This window comes from Pan paniscus, chromosome 10, assembly GCF_029289425.2.
Source record: "Pan paniscus chromosome 10, NHGRI_mPanPan1-v2.0_pri, whole genome shotgun sequence".
Classification (NCBI taxonomy): Eukaryota; Metazoa; Chordata; class Mammalia; order Primates; family Hominidae; genus Pan; species Pan paniscus.
The window spans coordinates 125,642,220-125,661,663 of record NC_073259.2 but is presented as its reverse complement, the minus strand read 5'-3'; the positions used below and the strand labels follow the sequence as shown (position 1 = coordinate 125,661,663).

Sequence of the window (19,444 nt, the reverse complement as noted above, 5' to 3'; positions counted from 1 at the left end):
ACTGAATCAGCAACTCTGCGGGAGGAATCCAGCAATTGACGTTTTAACAACCTATCCTTCCCCCAGGAATCTGATGCGTGAAGTTTGGGAACCAGTGACCTGGAGTCATTAGTGCTATTAAGGGCCAAGAGGGGCAGTTGCAGGTGGGGGTCTCATTAAATGGCTGAGATGCAACTGACTTTGGAGTCCAGCTTCTCAATCCCTATCGTGTTTCCATCCCATTTGAAGTTGTGTCAAATTATTAAGTTGGCACACAAGTTATTGCAGTTTTTGCCATTATACAAATAGCTAACACTCAACATCAGTGCCTCTTATCCGTCTGAGAGGCCAAATCATTTTCTAGGTAAATTAAAACACTGGTAAATGACTGTTACAGATGAGAGCACACCTTTGTTTTTTTCTGGTGGCGCCTTCCCTTGTAGACTTAGTAGATTAAATTGTTTATTTCCGGGAAAGGTCGGGGAGGACTTTATTTGTTTTGATTTTCATGGAATATTGAATCTTATTCACAGATATTACCAGGGCAGACCCATCACTTCAGGCTGCTAGGTCACATACAGGATAAACAGACTTTTTTTTTTTTTTCCTGTGGGAAATTCCTGAAAAGAAAGTAGCAAGAAATTCCTTGCTCCTCTGCAAAGGGCATGAATATACTGTTCTCAAAATAAGATATACATATGAAAAAATGCTCAACATCACTAATTATCAGGGAAATGCACATCAAAACCACAATGCAATACCACCTTACTCCTGCAAGAATGGCCATAATAAAAAAATTAAAAAATAATAGATGTTGGCATGGATGTGGTGAAAACGGAACACTTTTATACTGCCAGTGGGAATGTAAACTAGTACAACCACTATGGAAAACAGTAAGGAGATTCCTTAAAGAACTAAAAGTAGAACCACCGTTTGATCCAGCAATCCCAGTAGAGAAGTCATTGTATGAAAAAGACACTTACACATGCATGTTTATAGCAGCACAATTCACAATTGCAAAAATATAAAACCAAGCCAAATGCCCATCAATCAACAAGTGGGTAAAGAAAATGTGGTATACCTATATACACCATGGAATACTACTCAGCCATAAAAAGAAATGAAATAATGGCATTTGCAGCAACCTGGATGGAGTTGGAGACCATTATTCTGAGTGAAGTAACTCAGGAATGGAAAACCAGCAATTGTATCTTCTCACTTATAAGTGGGATCTAAGCTATGGGGATGCAAAGGCATAAGAATGATATAATGGATGTTGGGGACCCAGAGGGAATGGGAGGGGGCTGAGGGATAAAAGACTACACATGGGGTGCAATGTCCACTGCTTGGGTGGTGGGTGCACCAAAATCTAGAAATCACCATTAAAGAACTTATCCATGTAACCAAAAACCACCTGCCCCCAAAATATATTGAAATAAAAAAAGAGAAATTCCCCACTCCTCCTTGTGTTGAGAAAGTTACTGAACTTCTCTGATCTGCGGTTTTCTCTCCTGTGAAATAGGAGATAGTCCTGAACCCTCAGGTTGCTGTGAGGATCCTGGACATAGAACACCAGGCATGGAATAGGAGCTTGATAAATAAATGTCCATTTATGCATGTTATTTGAAAGAGTTGGGAAGTATTAGGTTGGTGCAAAAGTAATACTAGGTTGATGCAAAAGTAACTGGTGAATATTTAATACATGGCTACGTTGGTTTCCTGTTGCTGCTGCCACAAATTATCATAAAATCAGTGGCTGAAAACAACACAAACATATTTTTTAATCATTCCGGAGGTCGTAATTCCAAAACAAGTCTTGTGGGGCTGAAATCAGGCCATTGGCAGGGCTGCTTCCTTGTAGAGGCTCTCCGGAAGAATGAGCCTCTACATCTTTCCCATCTTCCAGAGGCAGCGCTTCTTCCTTGGCTCACGGTTTTGCCTCACATTTTCTCCCTCTTCTTCCTTTGATCCTCTTGCCTCTCTTTCATAAGGATCCTTATAATTATATCTCAGGCTCACCTGGATAATCCAGGAGGATTCCCCATCACAAGATCTTTTATTTAATCACATCTTCAAAGTCCCTTTTGCCATATAAAGTATTATGTTGGTGTGAAAGTAATTGCGATTTTTGCCATTACTTTCACACAAACCTAATAACAGTCACTGATTCCAGCGATTAGCACCTGCAATCTTTGGCGGGGCTGGGGCATTATTCAGTCTACCACAGTGACTAAAGTCATTAGCCACTCTATAAATAAACTCCTCAGGTCACCAAGGAAGAAGGATTGGCTTTGGCCCAAGAATTCAGCTGTCTCTTGTTTGAGACATCTGCTGCACACCACTACTACATTGATGATATTTTCCATGCCCTTGCACGGGAGATACGTAGGAAAGAAAAAGAAGGCAGTACTGGCCATGGAGAAAAAAATCTAAGCCCAAAAACGGTGTATGGAAGAGGCTAAAATCACCATTCCAGAAAAAGAAAGATTCAGTAACTTGAAGGGAAGATATGAAGTGTTTATCTGCGAACCACAGTGCTTTGTCAAAGCAGTCCAGTAATGCAGTGCTTTATCAAAGCAATAGTGAGCATGGTGCTTGCTCCTCCTCCTGTTATGACCCTTATTTTAGCAGTAACTGATTAGAGGGACATGCCTACTAGGAGATTTTAATGATGTGGTCTTTAAAGTATTGTTTCTTAGTTAATCATGATTCATAAACCCAGTGGGGCATTGTCTATTTTTAAATTGCCACATTAGAATTTGATCTACCAATGTTTTGGGTTCTGTTGCGCTGACGTTAATTAATTAATGTAAATTTGTTTATACCCAGGAGAATGTGTAAAATAAATATGCAAATAAATAAATAAATGACTCATTTGTAGGAGACCCAATAGTGAAAAGGCCCTGACGCTGTGTTTCGCTACGAGGTGATGTCTGAGTAGCTGTTCGCTGGTGCGTTATGGCAGGTGGGAAGTGCAGACACTACCCATTGGTTGTCAGAGTGAGATGCCTGGTGATATGGTTTGGCTGTGTCCCCACCCAAATCTCATCTTGAATTGTAGCTTCCATAATTCCCATGTGTCATGGGAGGGACCCGGGGAGAGGTGATTGAATCATGGGGGCAGATCATTCCCTTGCTGTTCTCTTGATAGTGAATAAGAATCATGAGATCCGATGGTTTTATAAAGAGGAGTTCCCCTACACACATTCTGTCTTGCCTGCTGCCATGTAAGACGTGCCTTTCGCCTTCCGCCATGATTGTGAGGCCTCCCCAGCCATGTGGAACTGTGATTCCATCAAACCTCTTTTTCTGTATAAATTACCCAGTCTCAGATATGTCTTTATTGGCAGCATGAGAACAGAGGGGAGGGGAGGGGAGGGGAGGGAAGGGAAAAAGGAAGGGAGGGAGGGAAGGAAAGGAAGGGTAACTGGAGAAGCTCCAGGGGCTCAACTGATGTGTCAGCCCTTCGTTCCTATGTCTTTGCCTGAAGCAATCACCATGGTCAGAATGCTGTGGCCTTACCAAGCCTTGGTCAAACACCCTCTTCTGAGACTGGAAGGGACTCAGCCTGCTGTGGGACATTGGAACGGTAGTTTCCCAGTGGAAAATCAGGCTGCTGCTACTTTCTTCAAAAGTAACTGATAAGAGGGACAGGCCTACTAGGAGATTTTAATGAGGTGGCCTTCAAAGTATTGTCTGTCAGTTAATTATGATGTATTAACCCAGTGAAGCACTGTCTGCTTTTAAATGGTCACATTAGAATTTGATCTAGCAATGTTTAGGGCTTTGTGGCACTGGTGTGAATTAATTAGTATAAATTTGTTTATACCCAGGAGAATATGTAAAATAAATAAGTAAATAAATAAATAAACTCCTTTGTAGGAGACTCAATAGTGAAAAGGCCCTGTCACTGTGTTGGACTACAAGGTGATGTCTAGGTAAGTGTTTTGAAGAAAGAGGAGTGAGCTCTGAGCTTGCACGTGTGTCCAGAGCCATAGAGCTCTGTCCCCGGATGGGCTGGGAGGGTCAGGCTCTGCCTCTCCTTCCATGGTGACTGAGCCTGTTTTTAGATCTGTCCATGCGTTTAATGGATTGTATCAGGCGATGGAGATCTAGGTCCTTTCCTGTCTTTCTGGGCAGGGATTTCCAGTTAGGCACTGTTGACATTTGGAGCTGGACAGTGTTCTGTCGGAGGAAGCTGTTCTGTTCGTTTGTAGCATCCCTGGTCTCTACCCAGTAGATACCAGTACCACTCCTCCCCCTCAAGTTGTGACAATGAAAAATGTCTGCACACGTTGCCAAATGTCCCCTAGGGATCAACAGGGCTCACGATTGAGAACTGTTGCTCTAGGTTAACTTTGTTTATGTGTTAGGGGTTGGGCTGGTTTAACTCTCGTTGCGGGGGAATTCCTTCCTTATCTCCAAGTTCTTGGGGGTATGGGGACTCTCTGTATCCTCCCTCTACTGATAACACCTCTCACTGATAAACCATGGCCCTGTTGCAGCAGAGGTATCCTGCCCCAGAGGTCTCACTTTCAGGGATGCAATCAGCACCTGTCACAACCCTGTCGCCTCAGCAGGCTTCCTGGCCTCACTTGGGATGCTTCAGAAAGATTGGCTTTGGAATATGGATACCCAGTCTTGAACTTATATATTATTTATCACGAGGCTGTCCCCACCATGTCTGCAAACTACAGACAGTGTGACATCTCTTCGGATGGCACTTTAAGTCTCAGGAAACTGAGAGAGAGAGGCAGTCTATTGCCTGAAGTCCAGAGCCCCACGATGCCTGGTGTCTTGGGTTTTTGAAAACCTGGCTGGGGTCTTTGGCAGCAAGCTTGTCTGGTCTGTCCCCGAGCAGTCCATCCAGGCAGTAAATTCCACAGAATGGTTCTGTAGGGGGAACTTCTCAGCAGCCCTTTGTTCTGTGGACAATTAACTTCCACTGAACATTAACTAGAGAGTGGCTACATAATGAGAAACATCATATTTCCATCAGGGGAGAATTTCAGCTCAGACAACTCCGATGGCTCTGATTTAAGATCCATAAACTCAGTTCAAGGCAATAAATATGTAAGTAATTGATGATGTAGTGTGTGAGGAACTTAAGACCCATCCATCACACCCAGGCAGGCAAGTGCTGTGGACACACTCTGAGAACAGGATGATAGAAGGGGAATAAATGGTCAGAAGGACCTAAACAGTTCTGTCCTCTGCATAACTCACTGCAGCTTCTCTCTACAGTCATGGCTTCTTTCCCAAAGGAGCCTCTTCCCATATTTTGTCTTCTCCAGCCAGGAAGAGAGACAGCTAAGAAAAGCTAAAAACAAGCGGCTGAATTGCTCTAGGGGCCATCCGCCTCTTAATGCACACCTACCATTGCCAGGTACCTGCTTCATTTCCCAGTGTCTGATCCTCAGGTAAACCCTGCAAGATGGATTTCATTGCCCCCATTTTACAGAGGAGGAGATGCACAGAGGGAAAGAGTCAGGTGACAGAACACACAAGCACAGAGCTAGAATTCTGACTCAGGCCCGCATCTGTAAATTAATTCCATTTTGCACATTCCAACTCAGGCAAAAGAGGGGGTTTGCGTCCCCCCAGTTGCCTGGACTTGGGAACATGCAATCCACAAACAAGTCTTCACCGGTTTCTGGGTCCAAATGTCAAGCCCAACTTGCAGATTCCAGGCTGTGGTCTGCGTGTCTCCCATCTCCCCCTGCTCTGCACCTATCAAGCTACTGCTGTTTCTGTTGGTTTATTTCAACGTGAGGCCATTTACAATGGAAATTGATGGAGCACAGGGCTGGCTGTTTTTCTCCCTTCACAGGGACATTTGTGGTGATGGCAGTGTGGGGCCTCTGTCAGCTCTTGTTTTGTCCTCGTTTAAGTCCGAGCCAGGCAGGGGAAGCCAGCTTTGAATTAGCATTTTCCTTTGGGTCAAGGAGACAGTCCTGTATCTATGTGGGTTGAGATGGCTCTGCACCGCTAGCCAGGCCCCGTGCTTCTCCAGGTCTCCAAGCTGCCTCTGCACATGCTCAGGGCTGCTCTCCTCTTTCCAGACCATGTTCCCCTTCTCTTTCCAGATCATAGCAGTAAAATTATATCAAGGGGAAATTCGAAGGGAAGGTTTGTGGGTGGGGCCAGGAAAGGGAAGAAAGATAAGTTTTCAAACATGTCTCATCTTTAGATTCAAATGAAGATTGATAATTAATGACACTCCCCTCTCTGATCCATGGGATGTGTCTTGTGCCCCACCCCCTGATTGGCCACCAGTGTCCCCACACCCCTTGCCCTACCCGACCTACTGTTACCATCTTAGATTCTCCATCCATCATCCCCACAAGGAAGATAATTACTCCTGTGGCACCCAGGTCTCCCATTGTTTGGTTACAAGGTTAAAAATCCCTGATGCATTTTAATAAATTCAGCAGTGAGCACATTATGAAACTGTAATTAAATGCCTCAGCCATCTTTTCTTTCTTTACCGGCAATGAAACTTAATTGAGGCCATCTGAGAAAGGCTGAAATAAATCACAGGTGATGACTCTAGGATTCGCATTTCTCACTGGGAGAGGGAGGGATGTTATCACTGTCCACACATTTGATTTAGAGCAAATTAAGGGGATCCTAGCTTGATGGTTACCTGCCAGGACTCAGACACCAGGTGCTGGTGGTCTTTTCAAAAAGGGGAAAGTGGGCCAGGCACGGTCGCTCATGCCTGTGATCCCAGCACTTTGGGAGGCTGAGGTGGGAGGATCACCTGAGGTCAGCAGTTAGAGACCAGCCTGGCCAACATGGTGAAACCCCATCTCTACTAAAAATACAAAAATTAGCCAGGCGTGGTTGTGGGTACCTGTAATCCCAGCTACTAAGGAGGCTGAGGCAGAAGAATCACTAGAACCTGGGAGGCGGAGGTTGCAGTGAGTGGAGATTGCTCCATTGCACTCCAGCCTGGGTGAGTGAGACTCCATCTAAAAAAAAAAAAAAGTTGGGGGGAAAGCGATTTTGAGGGTGAGTATGTGAATATTAGAATAAATACATTCATATATCTTCACTAGATCCTGAAGGTTTTTCTAGTTTAGTATAACCTTTTTTTTTTTTTTGAGACAGAATCTCACTCTGTTGCCCAGGCTGGAGTCCAGTGGCACAATCTCAGCTCACTGCAACCTCCACCTCCTGAGTTCCAGCGATTCTCATGCCTCAGCCTCCCAAGTAGCTGGGATTACAGGCATGAGCCACCACACCCTCCTAACTTTTGTATTCTTTTTTTAGTAGAGATGGAGTTTTGCCATGTTGGCGAGGCTGGTCTTGAACTCCTGACCTCAAGTGATCCACTCACCTCTGCCTCCCAAAGTGCTGGGATTACGGACGTGAGCCACTGCATCATTTTTTTTTTTTTTTTTTAAGCATAGGTGGGACCAGGTGGAATGGGTGATGGAGGAGAGTGATGGTGACAACTTTCCTGTGATGTCGTCCCTCACATCCTCTCCAATGTCCTACCTCTAGCCGCCACATACCAGCCCTTCATCTGCTTTGCTGCCATTGGTGCAGTGCCCTCACCACTCACTGGTCCTACCAATATCAGCTGCTACCTGGAGACACTCCTAGCAGGGCATCTCCTGTCTCTATCTCATCCGTCACCACCACCACTGCCTCCAATTGTAACTTAGAGAGAAGACTCCCCCAGGTCTCAGCTATGTCATGCCACTTTATCAGATGCAGGGGCATTTCTTCCTCTTCTGCCTGGGATCAGCATGTTCCTTCCCCTGGAGGAAGACTCCTCCAGGTCTTCTCTCTGCTTTGATAGAGTGACAACTAGAAAATCAAATTCTTTAATCCAGACAGAAGCAGTGAGAGGAAAGAGTTAATTTTTCTTTTCCTCTGCCCCCATGAGTTGACCCAGATTTCAGAAGTTGCATGTAGAGACACTGCCCGCTCATGGACTATTCTACGAAGAGACAGTGAGGGGTTGAAAGAACACAGTCTTGGGCTATCATCTTGACTGGGCTGCTTGCATGTCCTCCTTTTCTGGCTCTTCTCTTCTGCAAAACGGGGATCAAAACAATGCACCTCACAGGGTGCTGGGATTAAGTGGGCAGTGGGGTGACACCAAGTGGTTATACGTATTTTGGCTTGGAGACTACAGACCATTTGTCTAAGGATTCCTACCATGTAAGTGGCAGAAGGGGATCTTGAATCCCGGTCTTCTGGCTCCATGGAAAAAATCTTTCTGCTGATTAGCCAAGAAAATGAGTTTCACAGCTCTAAATCAGGACTTGGCACACTGTTTCTTTAAAGGGCCAGGTAATAATTATTTTTTGTTTGGTGGACCATACTGTCTCTGTTACAACTACTCTTGTTGTCATAGACAGTGTGTCAATGGGTGGGTGTGGCTGTGTGCCAATGAAACTTTATAAAATTAGACAATGAGTTGAATTTGGCCTGAGGGTCAAGTTTGCCAACTCTGGCACTAAGTCATAGTCCGTACAGAGCTTTGTCATGTTCTCACTGATGTGTTAAATTCAAGAGGCAGAGTGATGATGACAGTGACAAAAACAATAATAACAATACTACATCAGGCACTTGGCAGAGCACTGTTCCAATTATATCACCCCACTTAATCCTCCTACCAATCTTATGAGGGAGATACAATGACCTCTTTTTTTATAGGAGAAACCGAGCCTCAGAAAAGTAAGAGTACCAAGATCCCATAGCTCGTAAGTGGCAGAGCTGGTGTTTGTCACAGGTGTGCTCACGTCAAAGCCCCATACTCTCTGTCCCACACTCCACTGGGCAAGTTGATTGCCCTTGAGGCCCTTCCTGTTCAGAAATAAAGTATGCTACTCTGTCTCCAGAGGAGGTCCACACTCAAGGTCTTGTCTCTAACTTAAACTCCACACATGCATGAATTGCGTTGACCCTAATACTTGCATTCCTGCAATGGACAGGAACTGAGGCCATAGTCTCAATAGCTTAGCCATTGCCCATTGTTTTGTCTCAATGTCATGGGAGCCCCAGGAAACTTCTCTGAAATCCCTGTATATGATCCCTTCCATCAAGAATCCTTGCTCACCCCTAGCATCTCTTATCACTGTCAGTCCCCTCTGCCTTATTTCTTCCCCGATGACATGAAACCAAAGCCCACCCTGGTCTATGCACTCACCAGTTTCAAGGGATTCCAGGGAAGCCTCCATAGCCATCAAGGGCCCCAGATGATGATGTTTGGATCTTGGGAGGTGAGTTATCTTTGTTTCAAGGAGAAAATTATGTCCAACTACATGAAGAAGCACTTGGCCCTGAAGCATCATGGAGCTGTAACCTTTAGAAACTGCACATAATTAAAATACTTTCAGATCTGATATATTTGAGTTGGATATTAAAGCAAATAGAGTTATCCTCTGCTATGTGAATGATATCATGAGCAGCTTTAGTCTAGGATTGGTTGGCGCCTTGGATAAATCAGTGGGATTTTAGCTGGTGACTGGCCTGTGACTCCAAAGAAAAGTTTAATGATCTAAGTTTTATTAGTTTCAGTTACCTTTAGGCCCAATGAATTTGCTAGTTGATTTGAATGCAACACCTCTGCTGAGTTCTCACTCAGTCTGTCATGTCCCTGGGCTGGAAGCTTAAGGGCAGTTTGGAACTTCCAGTTCCTTTGTGGTATTTCTGAGGATGAGCTCTTGGGTTCAAACCTGAGCTTTAGCACCTAAAAGGGAATTATGGAGACTAAGTGAAATAATACAACTAAATCACATAATCTAGGTCCCACTGGGTAATAGGTGCTTAATAAAAGTTAGCTTTTTTTTTTTTTTTTTTTTTTTTTTTTTGAGACGGAGTCTCGCTCTGTCGCCCAGGCTGGAGTGCAGTGGTGCGATCTCGGCTCACTGCAAGCTCCGCCTCCCGGGTTCACGCCATTCTCCTGCCTCAGCCTCCCGAGTAGCTGGGACTACAGGCGCCCGCTACCACGCCCGGCTAATTTTTTGTATTTTTAGTAGAGACGGGGTTTCACTGTGTTAGCCAGGATGGTCTCGATCTCCTGACCTCGTGATCCGCCCGCCTCGGCCTCCCAAAGTGCTGGGATTACAGGCGTGAGCCACCGCGCCCGGCCGAGCTATTATTTTTAACAATATTATGTGCTCAGAGGTCTTTATCTCCATGGAAACATTTAGGGTAGAGTAGCTCCTTATGTATCCAACAGGGTTTAGCAATTCAAAGACTGCAATAAACTATTTCTTGTGGTCCTTTTCAACTGTAGACTGGCATGGCTTTTAAGATAATTTTTACATTTATCTCAGAAGGGGACATGGTATGGAGCTGGATAGAAGGCTTTAATTTTATAGGAAACTGGGTTCAACTCTAGAGTTCATGATATTTGGTGAACTTTAGCTATATGACTTTGAACAATTTAGTTATCCTTACTTTCCTTATCTGTAAACTATGGATACAAACTCATAAGATTGTGTGGATTAAATGAAGACATAGCTGCAAGATACATACGGTAAATATGTCTGAGCATTGCTCTCATGCTCAGAATACTCTGTGTGCATTATCCCACTTAGTCTTCAAACAACACAATGAGGTACAGTGGGCACTGATATTTACTCACAGTTTTTGCCTGAGAACACTGAAGCTCATGGGGTTGTCACTTGCCCAAAGACACACAGCAGGTCACATCCCACATCTACCTCAATTTGCCATCTGTGAAACAGTTATAATGTGTACTTTCTTCCCTACCACACAGAGTATTTTGAGCATAAATAAGTTCAGATTTGCTCTGAGTCTGATAAAGTTATCTCTACGATCTCCCAGGGCCATGTAAGTTTCTCATTAATCAGAAAAACACCAGGTTCAGCCAGGATTTGACTATCGGTCCATTCATTTGTTCATTCATTCATTTGTCCATTAAACACACATTTAATATTCTTTGAGCATATCCTGAGCTCGACACTTGGGGATACAGTGACAGATGAGACCCAGGCCCAAACCCCAAAAGCTCCCAGCCTAGTATCGTTTGTCCCCATAGCAGATAAATCGCAAAGAATAATTTTTTAAAACTGGCTTTGCCTTCTTCCCATGGCTACCTTTTTATCCTCCCCTGCTTGGGTTTGGGAATGCAAATCCCATGAAAATTTCTTCAGGAACTGTCCTCTAAGATCAGTCTATGCCACAGCAGATATTCCAATGCTACAAGTTGGTAGGTTTGGGACAAAACCCTTCTTTATGGCCAAGGAAGTAAAAATACTCTGTTGCCTTCTGAAAAACAATACAGGCTGTGGGGCCAATGGGTACACCCCCTTTGCTTTTCCCAGGGACATTGAGGAGTGATAGGATGCGGATTTTTTATGAGGGGCTGTGGGTGGGATCATGATAGCTCCGGTGGGAAAGGCCTGTGCTGGGAGAATGACCTTGGGAAGGAATGGTCTTGTCAGGGTTAGAGCTGTAGCATTGGACCTGGGTAGGGGTTGGGGTGATGATGGAGCATTGATGCAGGGATAGGGAGGCGGGGAGGCCCTCCCTGTTTTTTCCAGTTACAGCCTGGCAGGCTATTTTCGCCTGGACCGCCAGAGGGAGCTCTTAAATGCATACTGCCCAGCACAGCGTCCTGCTGCTTCCATTCTAACGCACATCGGGGCTCCCATTGCCTTAAAACAACCCCAACGTTGGTACGGTTTCATTTTCCTCATGGACTCTTATTTCTTGGCTCATTTACTTTCTGATTTCCCCCTGTAGACTCTAAACTCGGGAAACATGGTTATCTTGTTCACTGTATCCCCTTGAAACCATGCCTGGAACAAGATAGGTGCTGTGTCAGTTTCCCATGGCTGCTGTGACAAACGGCCACCAACTCAGCGGCTGAAAACAACACAGATTTATTATCTTACCGTTCTGGAGGTCAGAAGTCCGAAATGGATGCCAATGGGATTAAGATCAGGGTGTCGGCAGAGCTGATTCCTTCTGGAAGCTCTAAGTGAGAATCCATTCTCGCCTTTTCTAGCTATGTGCCTTGGCGGCTGTCCCCCCTCCTCCTTCAAAACCAGCAGTTGCATCCCTCTGACCTCGGCTTTCATTGTCACGTCCACTTCTCTGACCTCTGACTCTCACCCTCCTCCCTCCATCTTATAAGGGCCCTATGGTGACATTAGTTCCACCCGCGTAATCCAGGGTAACTTCTCCATCTCAAGATCCTTAACTTGATCACGTCTTCAGCATCTCTTTTTGCCGGATAAGATAACATACTCCCAGGTGCCAGGGATCCGGACGTGGGCATCTTTTGGGTGGGAGAGGAGCATTATGCTATTACATCACTTCCCAGGCCTCCTTGGTCCTTCCCAGACAGAGGTAGGTAGGAGGCCTTGGCAGTATAGGATGGGTTGAGCAGGGTGTTGGAGGGAACTCTGGACTAAAAGCATCCAGTTTGTTTCTGTCTGCAGTTTAAATCCCAACTCAGTCACTTATCAGCTCTAGACAATTGCATATTGCTTCTAAGCCTCAATATTCCCATCTGTGAAAGGGAGATGAAATTCACTTCCATTAATTGAGCCACAGCTCAATTAAAAATCCCTGTTCTGGCATTTACTTGCATTTACCTTGGGCAGTCGGGATAACTTTTTAATTTCCTTGTTGAAATGGCACTAATGATCATGGCTGTTACGCTATGTGTGTGTATACTCTGTAGTGTTTGTATTAATGGGATAATATATGTCAAGGGTCTGTTTGACAGTAGTGCTTGGCACACGGTAATACAACAGACAGCAGATCTACTATATTTTTCTTCTTTCTTTCTTTCTTTCTTTTTCCTTTTCTTTCTTCTTCTTTTTTCTTTTTTTCGGAGTTTGGCTCTTGTTGCCCAGGCTGGAGTGCAATGGTGCGACCTTGGCTCACTGCAACCTCCGCCTCCCAGGTTCAAGTGATTCTCCTGCCTCAGCATCCCGAGTAGCTGGGATTACCGGTGCCCGCCATATACAAAAATAATTTTTTGTATTTTTAGTAAAGACAGGGTTTCACCATGTTGGCAAAGCTGGTCTCGAACTCCTGACCTCAGGTGATCCACCTGCCTTGGCCTCCCAAAGTATTGTGATTACAGGTGTGAGTCACCGCACCCGGCCCTATTTTTCTTATTTCTTATTTTCTTCTTTCTTCTCCTCCTCTTCCTTTCCTTTATCGTCACCCATTTTTACCTGTGTCTCTGTGTATATCCTCACGTATTTTTCCCGTGCCTAGCTCATCCGTCAGGGAGCTTTCAAATTCACCAGGTCAGAGCCTGATTTTTCATCAAGAAGCTGTGTGTGGTGTGGATGCTTTGTTAATGTTGGTTCCTGCTGTTGGGCCTTCTGTTTATCCCTCTGACTGCTAAGGTGATTCCAAAGACCAGGGTTCCCGGCTTTTCCCTCTTCTGTGCAAAGCCCCTTCTGGGCAGATGCATTTCTCAGAAGACATCAACAGCTAGACCTGTGCAAGGGGAGAAGAAACCTCCCTCCTTCCACCTCTTTCTCTTTCTATGCACTAGAAATGAAAATATCTACGGAGAAATGTCTATTATTCTACTCCTGAGACCATAGGCACCAGGGATGCACAAAATTCTGCCTCTGTGTCTGCATGACTTGTTTTCAGAAAATTAGAGTAGAAAAGAAGCTTTTGTTCAGCTATGGAGACATTTTAATAGGTGCTTTGATTGTTAAGCAGAAGTTTCTGTATCGGTTTAATTGCTGTAAATGTTGTTTGCCTTCTCTGTTATGATAAGGCCTGGATTTTCATATATTTTTTCCCCTTCCCTTTCAACAGTTTTCCATTGCTTTAAGGCTTGCATTACCAAGTTTAATAAAATCCAAACGAAGAAAGCAAAGAGAGGATCTCAAAGTTCAAATCTTCTTGCCCACGTAGGAAGCTGTGTGGAGGTTATTATTGCTTGAGACTAATGATGCTGCAGCCACTTAATGTAATTGACAGAATTCACCCCTTCAACCAGATATTGGGAAATGAGACCAAACTACTAAACTTAATTACATCTATTTTTTGAAAGGAGCTGTAATTGAGAATAACTGAATAACTAGGCTATGAACCTAATAGTGAGATGTGCTTATAATAAAAGAGGATTTGTTCTCTGCTGAGTTGAGCCTCAGAAGCACCATCTGGGGGATTTTTAATGGAGAGGTGGTGATAATAAGGGAGGGAGTTGGCTAGACAAGCAGAGAAGCATCTAGATCAGGAATTCTCTACCTTGGTGCTATTGACATTTTGGGATGTTTAATTCTTTACTATGGGAGTCTGCCCTGTGCATTATAAGATGTTAAACAGTATCCCTGCTCTCTCCCCACCAGATGCTGGTAACACACACACACACACACACACACACACACACACACACACACACACAGACACACACAGTGTGACAACCAAAAATGTCCCCAGACATTGCCAGATATCCCCTGGGGGAAGAGCACTCCTCTGGTTGAGAACGGGGGTGCGGGGGCTCCTGGAAGACTTTCAAACAATTGCAGAGTTATTCATTGAGAATCTGCAGGTGCCTGGCTGTGTGGCCTTTAGCAAGTCACTGCACTTCTCTGAGCTCCTTTTGTTTTCCTTTGCACAACGGGAATAATGATAGCCTGACCACACAGAGGAATAGCTTCCAGGTATAAAATGCATAGCATAATGCCTAGCACCTATTGAGTAATCAATAAACTTGGTGTTTCTATTATAATAATCTTGGATTCAGCAAACATGTATTAAGTACTTTGCTTCAGGCACGATGCTTTGAGGTGGTGATGGAAAGATGAGATGTGGTTCCTGCTCTTGCAGAGGTGGAAAATGTATGTGGACCTGTTGATACAATCTTATTCTTCACCCATGGCAGACATTGCTAATCAGTTTCAGTGCCCTTTCCTGTTGAGCCTCAGAATCCATTTTGACACACTTCTTTGGGCAGCCACTACTAGTGGCCCCTGAAATGAAACCCATTTAGCACTCCTAGTTTTGTAGATTTCCTTGTGAGGACGCTAACCCTTCCTCCCCAGCGCCATCCTCCCATTCCCACCCACCCCTCGCACTGGAGAAAGCACCTTAAGGAGTTAATGGGTGGAATCCCTCCTCCCACATCTGACTTCAGTCCCCAAAAGAGATAGGAATGGAAAGAATGCTCTCTTAAAATTTTTTTTTTCTCTTGTCTTTTCTATTTCCCTCAGAAATGGAAACAAGTAGTAAAATGTGCTTGAGGTTGATGACATTTAGTTTTTAGTTAAACTAAAGGAATCCCACAGGCTATAATTCTGATTGATAAATCATGCTGTCTCCCTCTTAGGTTTTCTCTGCCCTTTGGGGCTTGGAAAATCATTAGCTCTCTCATAAAGGATCCCAGCTTTACAAGGGCAGAATTGGGATTTCTGGAAACAGCTTTCAGACGGCTGCCGACGGTGTCATTAGACAGAATAGAGGAGCGAGTAGGTCGGGGGTTAAATGCTCTGTGATAGGTTCTGACATGCCCGACTCCCCGAAGAGAGTGCCACTCCATAACAATTGCTGTGAAAAATGAGGCATGCATTTGCAGCTCCAAAAACGGGGAGCTGGCTCCATCCATCTGGCCTGAGAAATGAGAACGGGCGTGTAGGGTCAGACACTTGCTTCTTCTCTCCCTGTCCCCTGGAGATTCCACAAGCAGGACGAGTTCCTTGCTGCCGTTGTTTCACAGCTCTCTGGGGCCTGCAAGCTCTGCCAGGAGGATGGTGTGGGCAATGGGCAGTAGGGCGGAGGTGGGACCTGGTGCACAGGGTCTTCAGGAGAACCAGAACTCAGTCTGTAATGGAGTGATAGTACAGTTTGCTGAGATTTAGCCTAAGGGATGAAAGAAGAGACCAGATGGGGACAGGCATCTCATCTGAAGTCATTTTTTTGTTTCTTCCTCATTCCCATTCATCATGCATCCACCCACCCACCTGTCTATCCACTCATCTACCCATCTTTCCATTCACCCATACGTCCATCCATCCATCCATCCATCCATCCATCCATCCATCCATCCATCCATCCATCCACTCACTCACCCACCCATCCATCTATCTATCCATCCACCCACCCATCCACTCACTCACCCACCCATCCATCTATCTATCCATCCACCCACCCATCTATCCATCTATTCATCCATCCACCCACTTACCCACCCACCTATCCATCCATTCATCCACTCACCCACCCACCTCTCCATCTACCCACCCGTCTATCCATCTATCCATGCATCCATCCACTTACCCACCCACCTATCCATCTGTGCATCCATCTACTCACCCACCCGCCTATCCATCCATCCTATCCATCCTGCCCATCTAGCCACTCATCCATCCACCTACTTACTCTAGCATAACTTTAGGTGGTACATGGTTGGACATTATTAAAATAATTATCTATAATATACAGAAATTGATATGGCTTTCTGCATAGGGTTTGCTTTTAAAATAAGTGTACTTAAACAAAAAAAAATTGGAGTCAGCCTAAAATGTTAAATAAATAACTTGGCAGTTGTACAGAGGCATGGCAGAAATGAGAAAAGCATCACTTGCATGGCTGGCACTGGGAATCCACTGCACTCTAACTTTCATGCAAGGGCACATGTTCATTTCAGGTTCCTCGAACCCAAAATCACAGCTGCTGTGCGGCTTCTAAGGTATATGACCTAGAGCAAGTGACTTCCCCTCTCCAAGCCTCAGTTTTTTCTTCTGTAAGGTGAGGACGCTAGCAACCCCTATTCTTGGGTTTGTTTTGAGAATGTAGCAAACTAAGTCATGCGAATCACTTAGCACATGCTTGGCACACACCAAGCACTCCGTAAATGGAAGTGATGCTCACTTTTATTCATTCCACAGCTGGCTTCATTTAAGGCATCCCCTGGCAGCCCTGCCCAGGGGCCCTTGCGTCAGTTGAGGTGACAAGCTAAACCAGTGTTCCACTTGGCTTTGGTTTAGCAAGTGATGGCAACTGGTATCCTTCCTGAGGGTGACGAGCCCCCCTTTTCCTTCCAGGGCTTGCCAGAGCCCACCCCAGTCTCTGACCCTCTGTGTAACAGGCTGTTCTCTTCTCTCTGTAGACACACTGTCAGTGCCACGCTGGTCCCCGCAGATCCCTCGCAGAGATCTCGGCAACTCCATCAAGCACAGGTAGGCTGGATTCCTGTGTGCACTGGTGCCTACTTCTCAGCTCTGTGAGGGGTGGGGGCTCTGGCCCCTGCCCTGGGGTGAGAGAAGGCTAGGCTATTGAGCTCCAGCACCTACATCACCATGTCCCTTTCTCCTCTGCTCGGCTAAACTTTAAAGTGGCAACCAGGGGACTGAGACATCTGCTTCTTACTAATCTGACCCTTATAAAATTAGCACATAGCAGTTAAAAGCCAGGGCTTTGGAGTCAGACTGACCCGTGTTCCAATCCCAGCTAGTAAAGCTTTGCAACCTTGAGGAAGTTACTTAACCTTTCTGAGGCTCAATTTTTTCCTTAGATAATTCTGCCTACCTATAGGGTGACTGTGCAGATTAAATGAGATAATATATGTAAAGTGCTTAGCACAGGGCCTGGCACATAGCAAACACTTAATAAACAGTATCATTCTGAAGATTAATGCTTTATGTCCTAATTTTTGGTCTTCTCACCCAGAATACACAAGACTGCAGGTGCACGTTCTCTGGTGTGGTGGAGTTCAGTCCAGAGCTCTAGCCCTGCTGGGTGCATGGGACAACCTCTCCAGGGCTATACCTGCCCTTTTAGGGAGGGGGTTTGCATATACCAGGCATCCCTTATAAGAAGTCCTTTAACTCCCTGAATTAGCTTTCCCCATTTTGTCTGGGTAGTTGCAGTTTCCTCACAAACTTAGCAGGGTGAGCGGGGCAAGTGTGCTCATGGCCATTGGACAGATAGGCAGACTGAGGCCCTGGAAGATTAAGCGATAGGTTGAAAAGCTAATTAGCCTCAGTACTTTGTGTTCTTTTGACACCCTGCTGAGTTTTCCTAGCACCAGGGCCTCTGTGAACTCACTGGAGGACCCGTTCCCCTATTCATGGATTCTTTCCTCTTATATTTCCAGAGTTTCTGTGCCACGGTTGCAGCTCTGACCAAGACATAAGGCCTGTTCCCTTGGGGAGCTCGTGGTCTAGGGGAGGGTCAGATAGTTAACAGACCATGACAGTATGGAGAGATCAGGGTGACAAGGTGGGGTGATATCAGGGGCAGGTGCATCACCATAGCTGGGGGCATGGAGGAGGTGAGCATTCTCACGATGGGGACTCATGGAATGGCATCTCATCAACAGTTTTTGAAAGAAGTATGTTGACAGGATAGTTGTTAAGACTTAAATGAGAAAACGTTGGAGGAAGCAGTGAGAACTGTGTGATAGACACGTCAATGGTCAGGCCTTGAGCTGCAGAGAGAAAGGCATCAAAGACAAGGGCCTTTTTTTGTATTTTCCTCCTCACTGCTCTCTGGCTCTGCTCCACCCCGGATTGGCCACGCCCCTTGATCCACCGTGCCCCCTGGACTGGCCCTGCCCCTGGCTCATCCCCATTCTTGGATTGGCTACGCCCCAGGCTCAGCCACGCCCTTGGCTCGGCCACACCCCTGGGTCAGCCACTCCTCTGGCTCAGCTCGGCCCCTGGATTGGCCATGCCCCTGGCTCAGCCCCACCCCCTAGATCGCCCAGCCCCCAGGCTCTCTGGTAGTCCCTAAGATTCAAAAGCTGATGCCCAGAGGAGGGAAACAACCTATTAATTTTAGGAATGTCTTCCCAGAGGAGCTGAGACTTGGGATAACCTGCTACTCTTCAGTCTCTCCCTATGTTTCTCCCTGGGCTTAATGCCAGGAGGTAGAGAGAACTGGACTCACCCCAGCCTTGGTGAAGAAATGAAATTAAAATCCCATCTGCTGCCATCAGAGTCACTTCAGCCAGAGCTGGGGAAGAGGCAGAGCTGATCCCAAGCACAAGAGAGGTCTGGAAAGGAGAAAAAACTGTCACCCACTGCTTATGAAGCCTGTCCGCCACTCCTATGTGGCTGGCTGATGAGTGAAATACACGCTCCGTCGCCGCCATTCCCCAGAGCTGCCAAATTCTGCAAAACAGAGTCTGCTAAACTCACTGGCTCTGCTGAAGGGAAAGAAAGGGGCTTGACCAACTCACAAATCCAAAACCAGAGAGGGAGAGTTTTCTTGGCAGTAAGCGTCTTTGCTCAGAATGTTGCTATTTGCTTAGATTTGGAGGCTTTGGGCTGTGGCTTATTCTGTTTGGAGAGTGACTGACCCAAATCAGGCAAAACGGTCCAGCAGAGGGATGCAACCTTTCCCTCGAAATTCTCAGACTCCAAGTTATATAATCACTTCCGATTTCCCTTTTGACACTCTGAGGCAGTGGAGATTAGATATAACTCCTGCTGACGGCGACACAAATTGAAAATTAAAATTAACTGTGACCTGGCAACCTTCAGTACTTTTC

The 19,444-nt window shown here is 45.6% G+C and overlaps 1 protein-coding gene across 2 annotated transcripts in view; it reads left to right on the top strand.

The window, feature by feature from the left end:
- The window catches only part of KSR2 (kinase suppressor of ras 2), a 518,358-nt gene that overhangs the window by 371,969 nt on the left and 126,945 nt on the right, over positions 1-19,444 (top strand). For both annotated transcript variants that reach the window (XM_063593706.1, XM_063593707.1), the window contains one exon: positions 17,060-17,129. In XM_063593706.1, the coding sequence (XP_063449776.1) occupies positions 17,060-17,129 (70 nt within the window). The remainder of the gene's footprint in view (positions 1-17,059; positions 17,130-19,444) is intronic.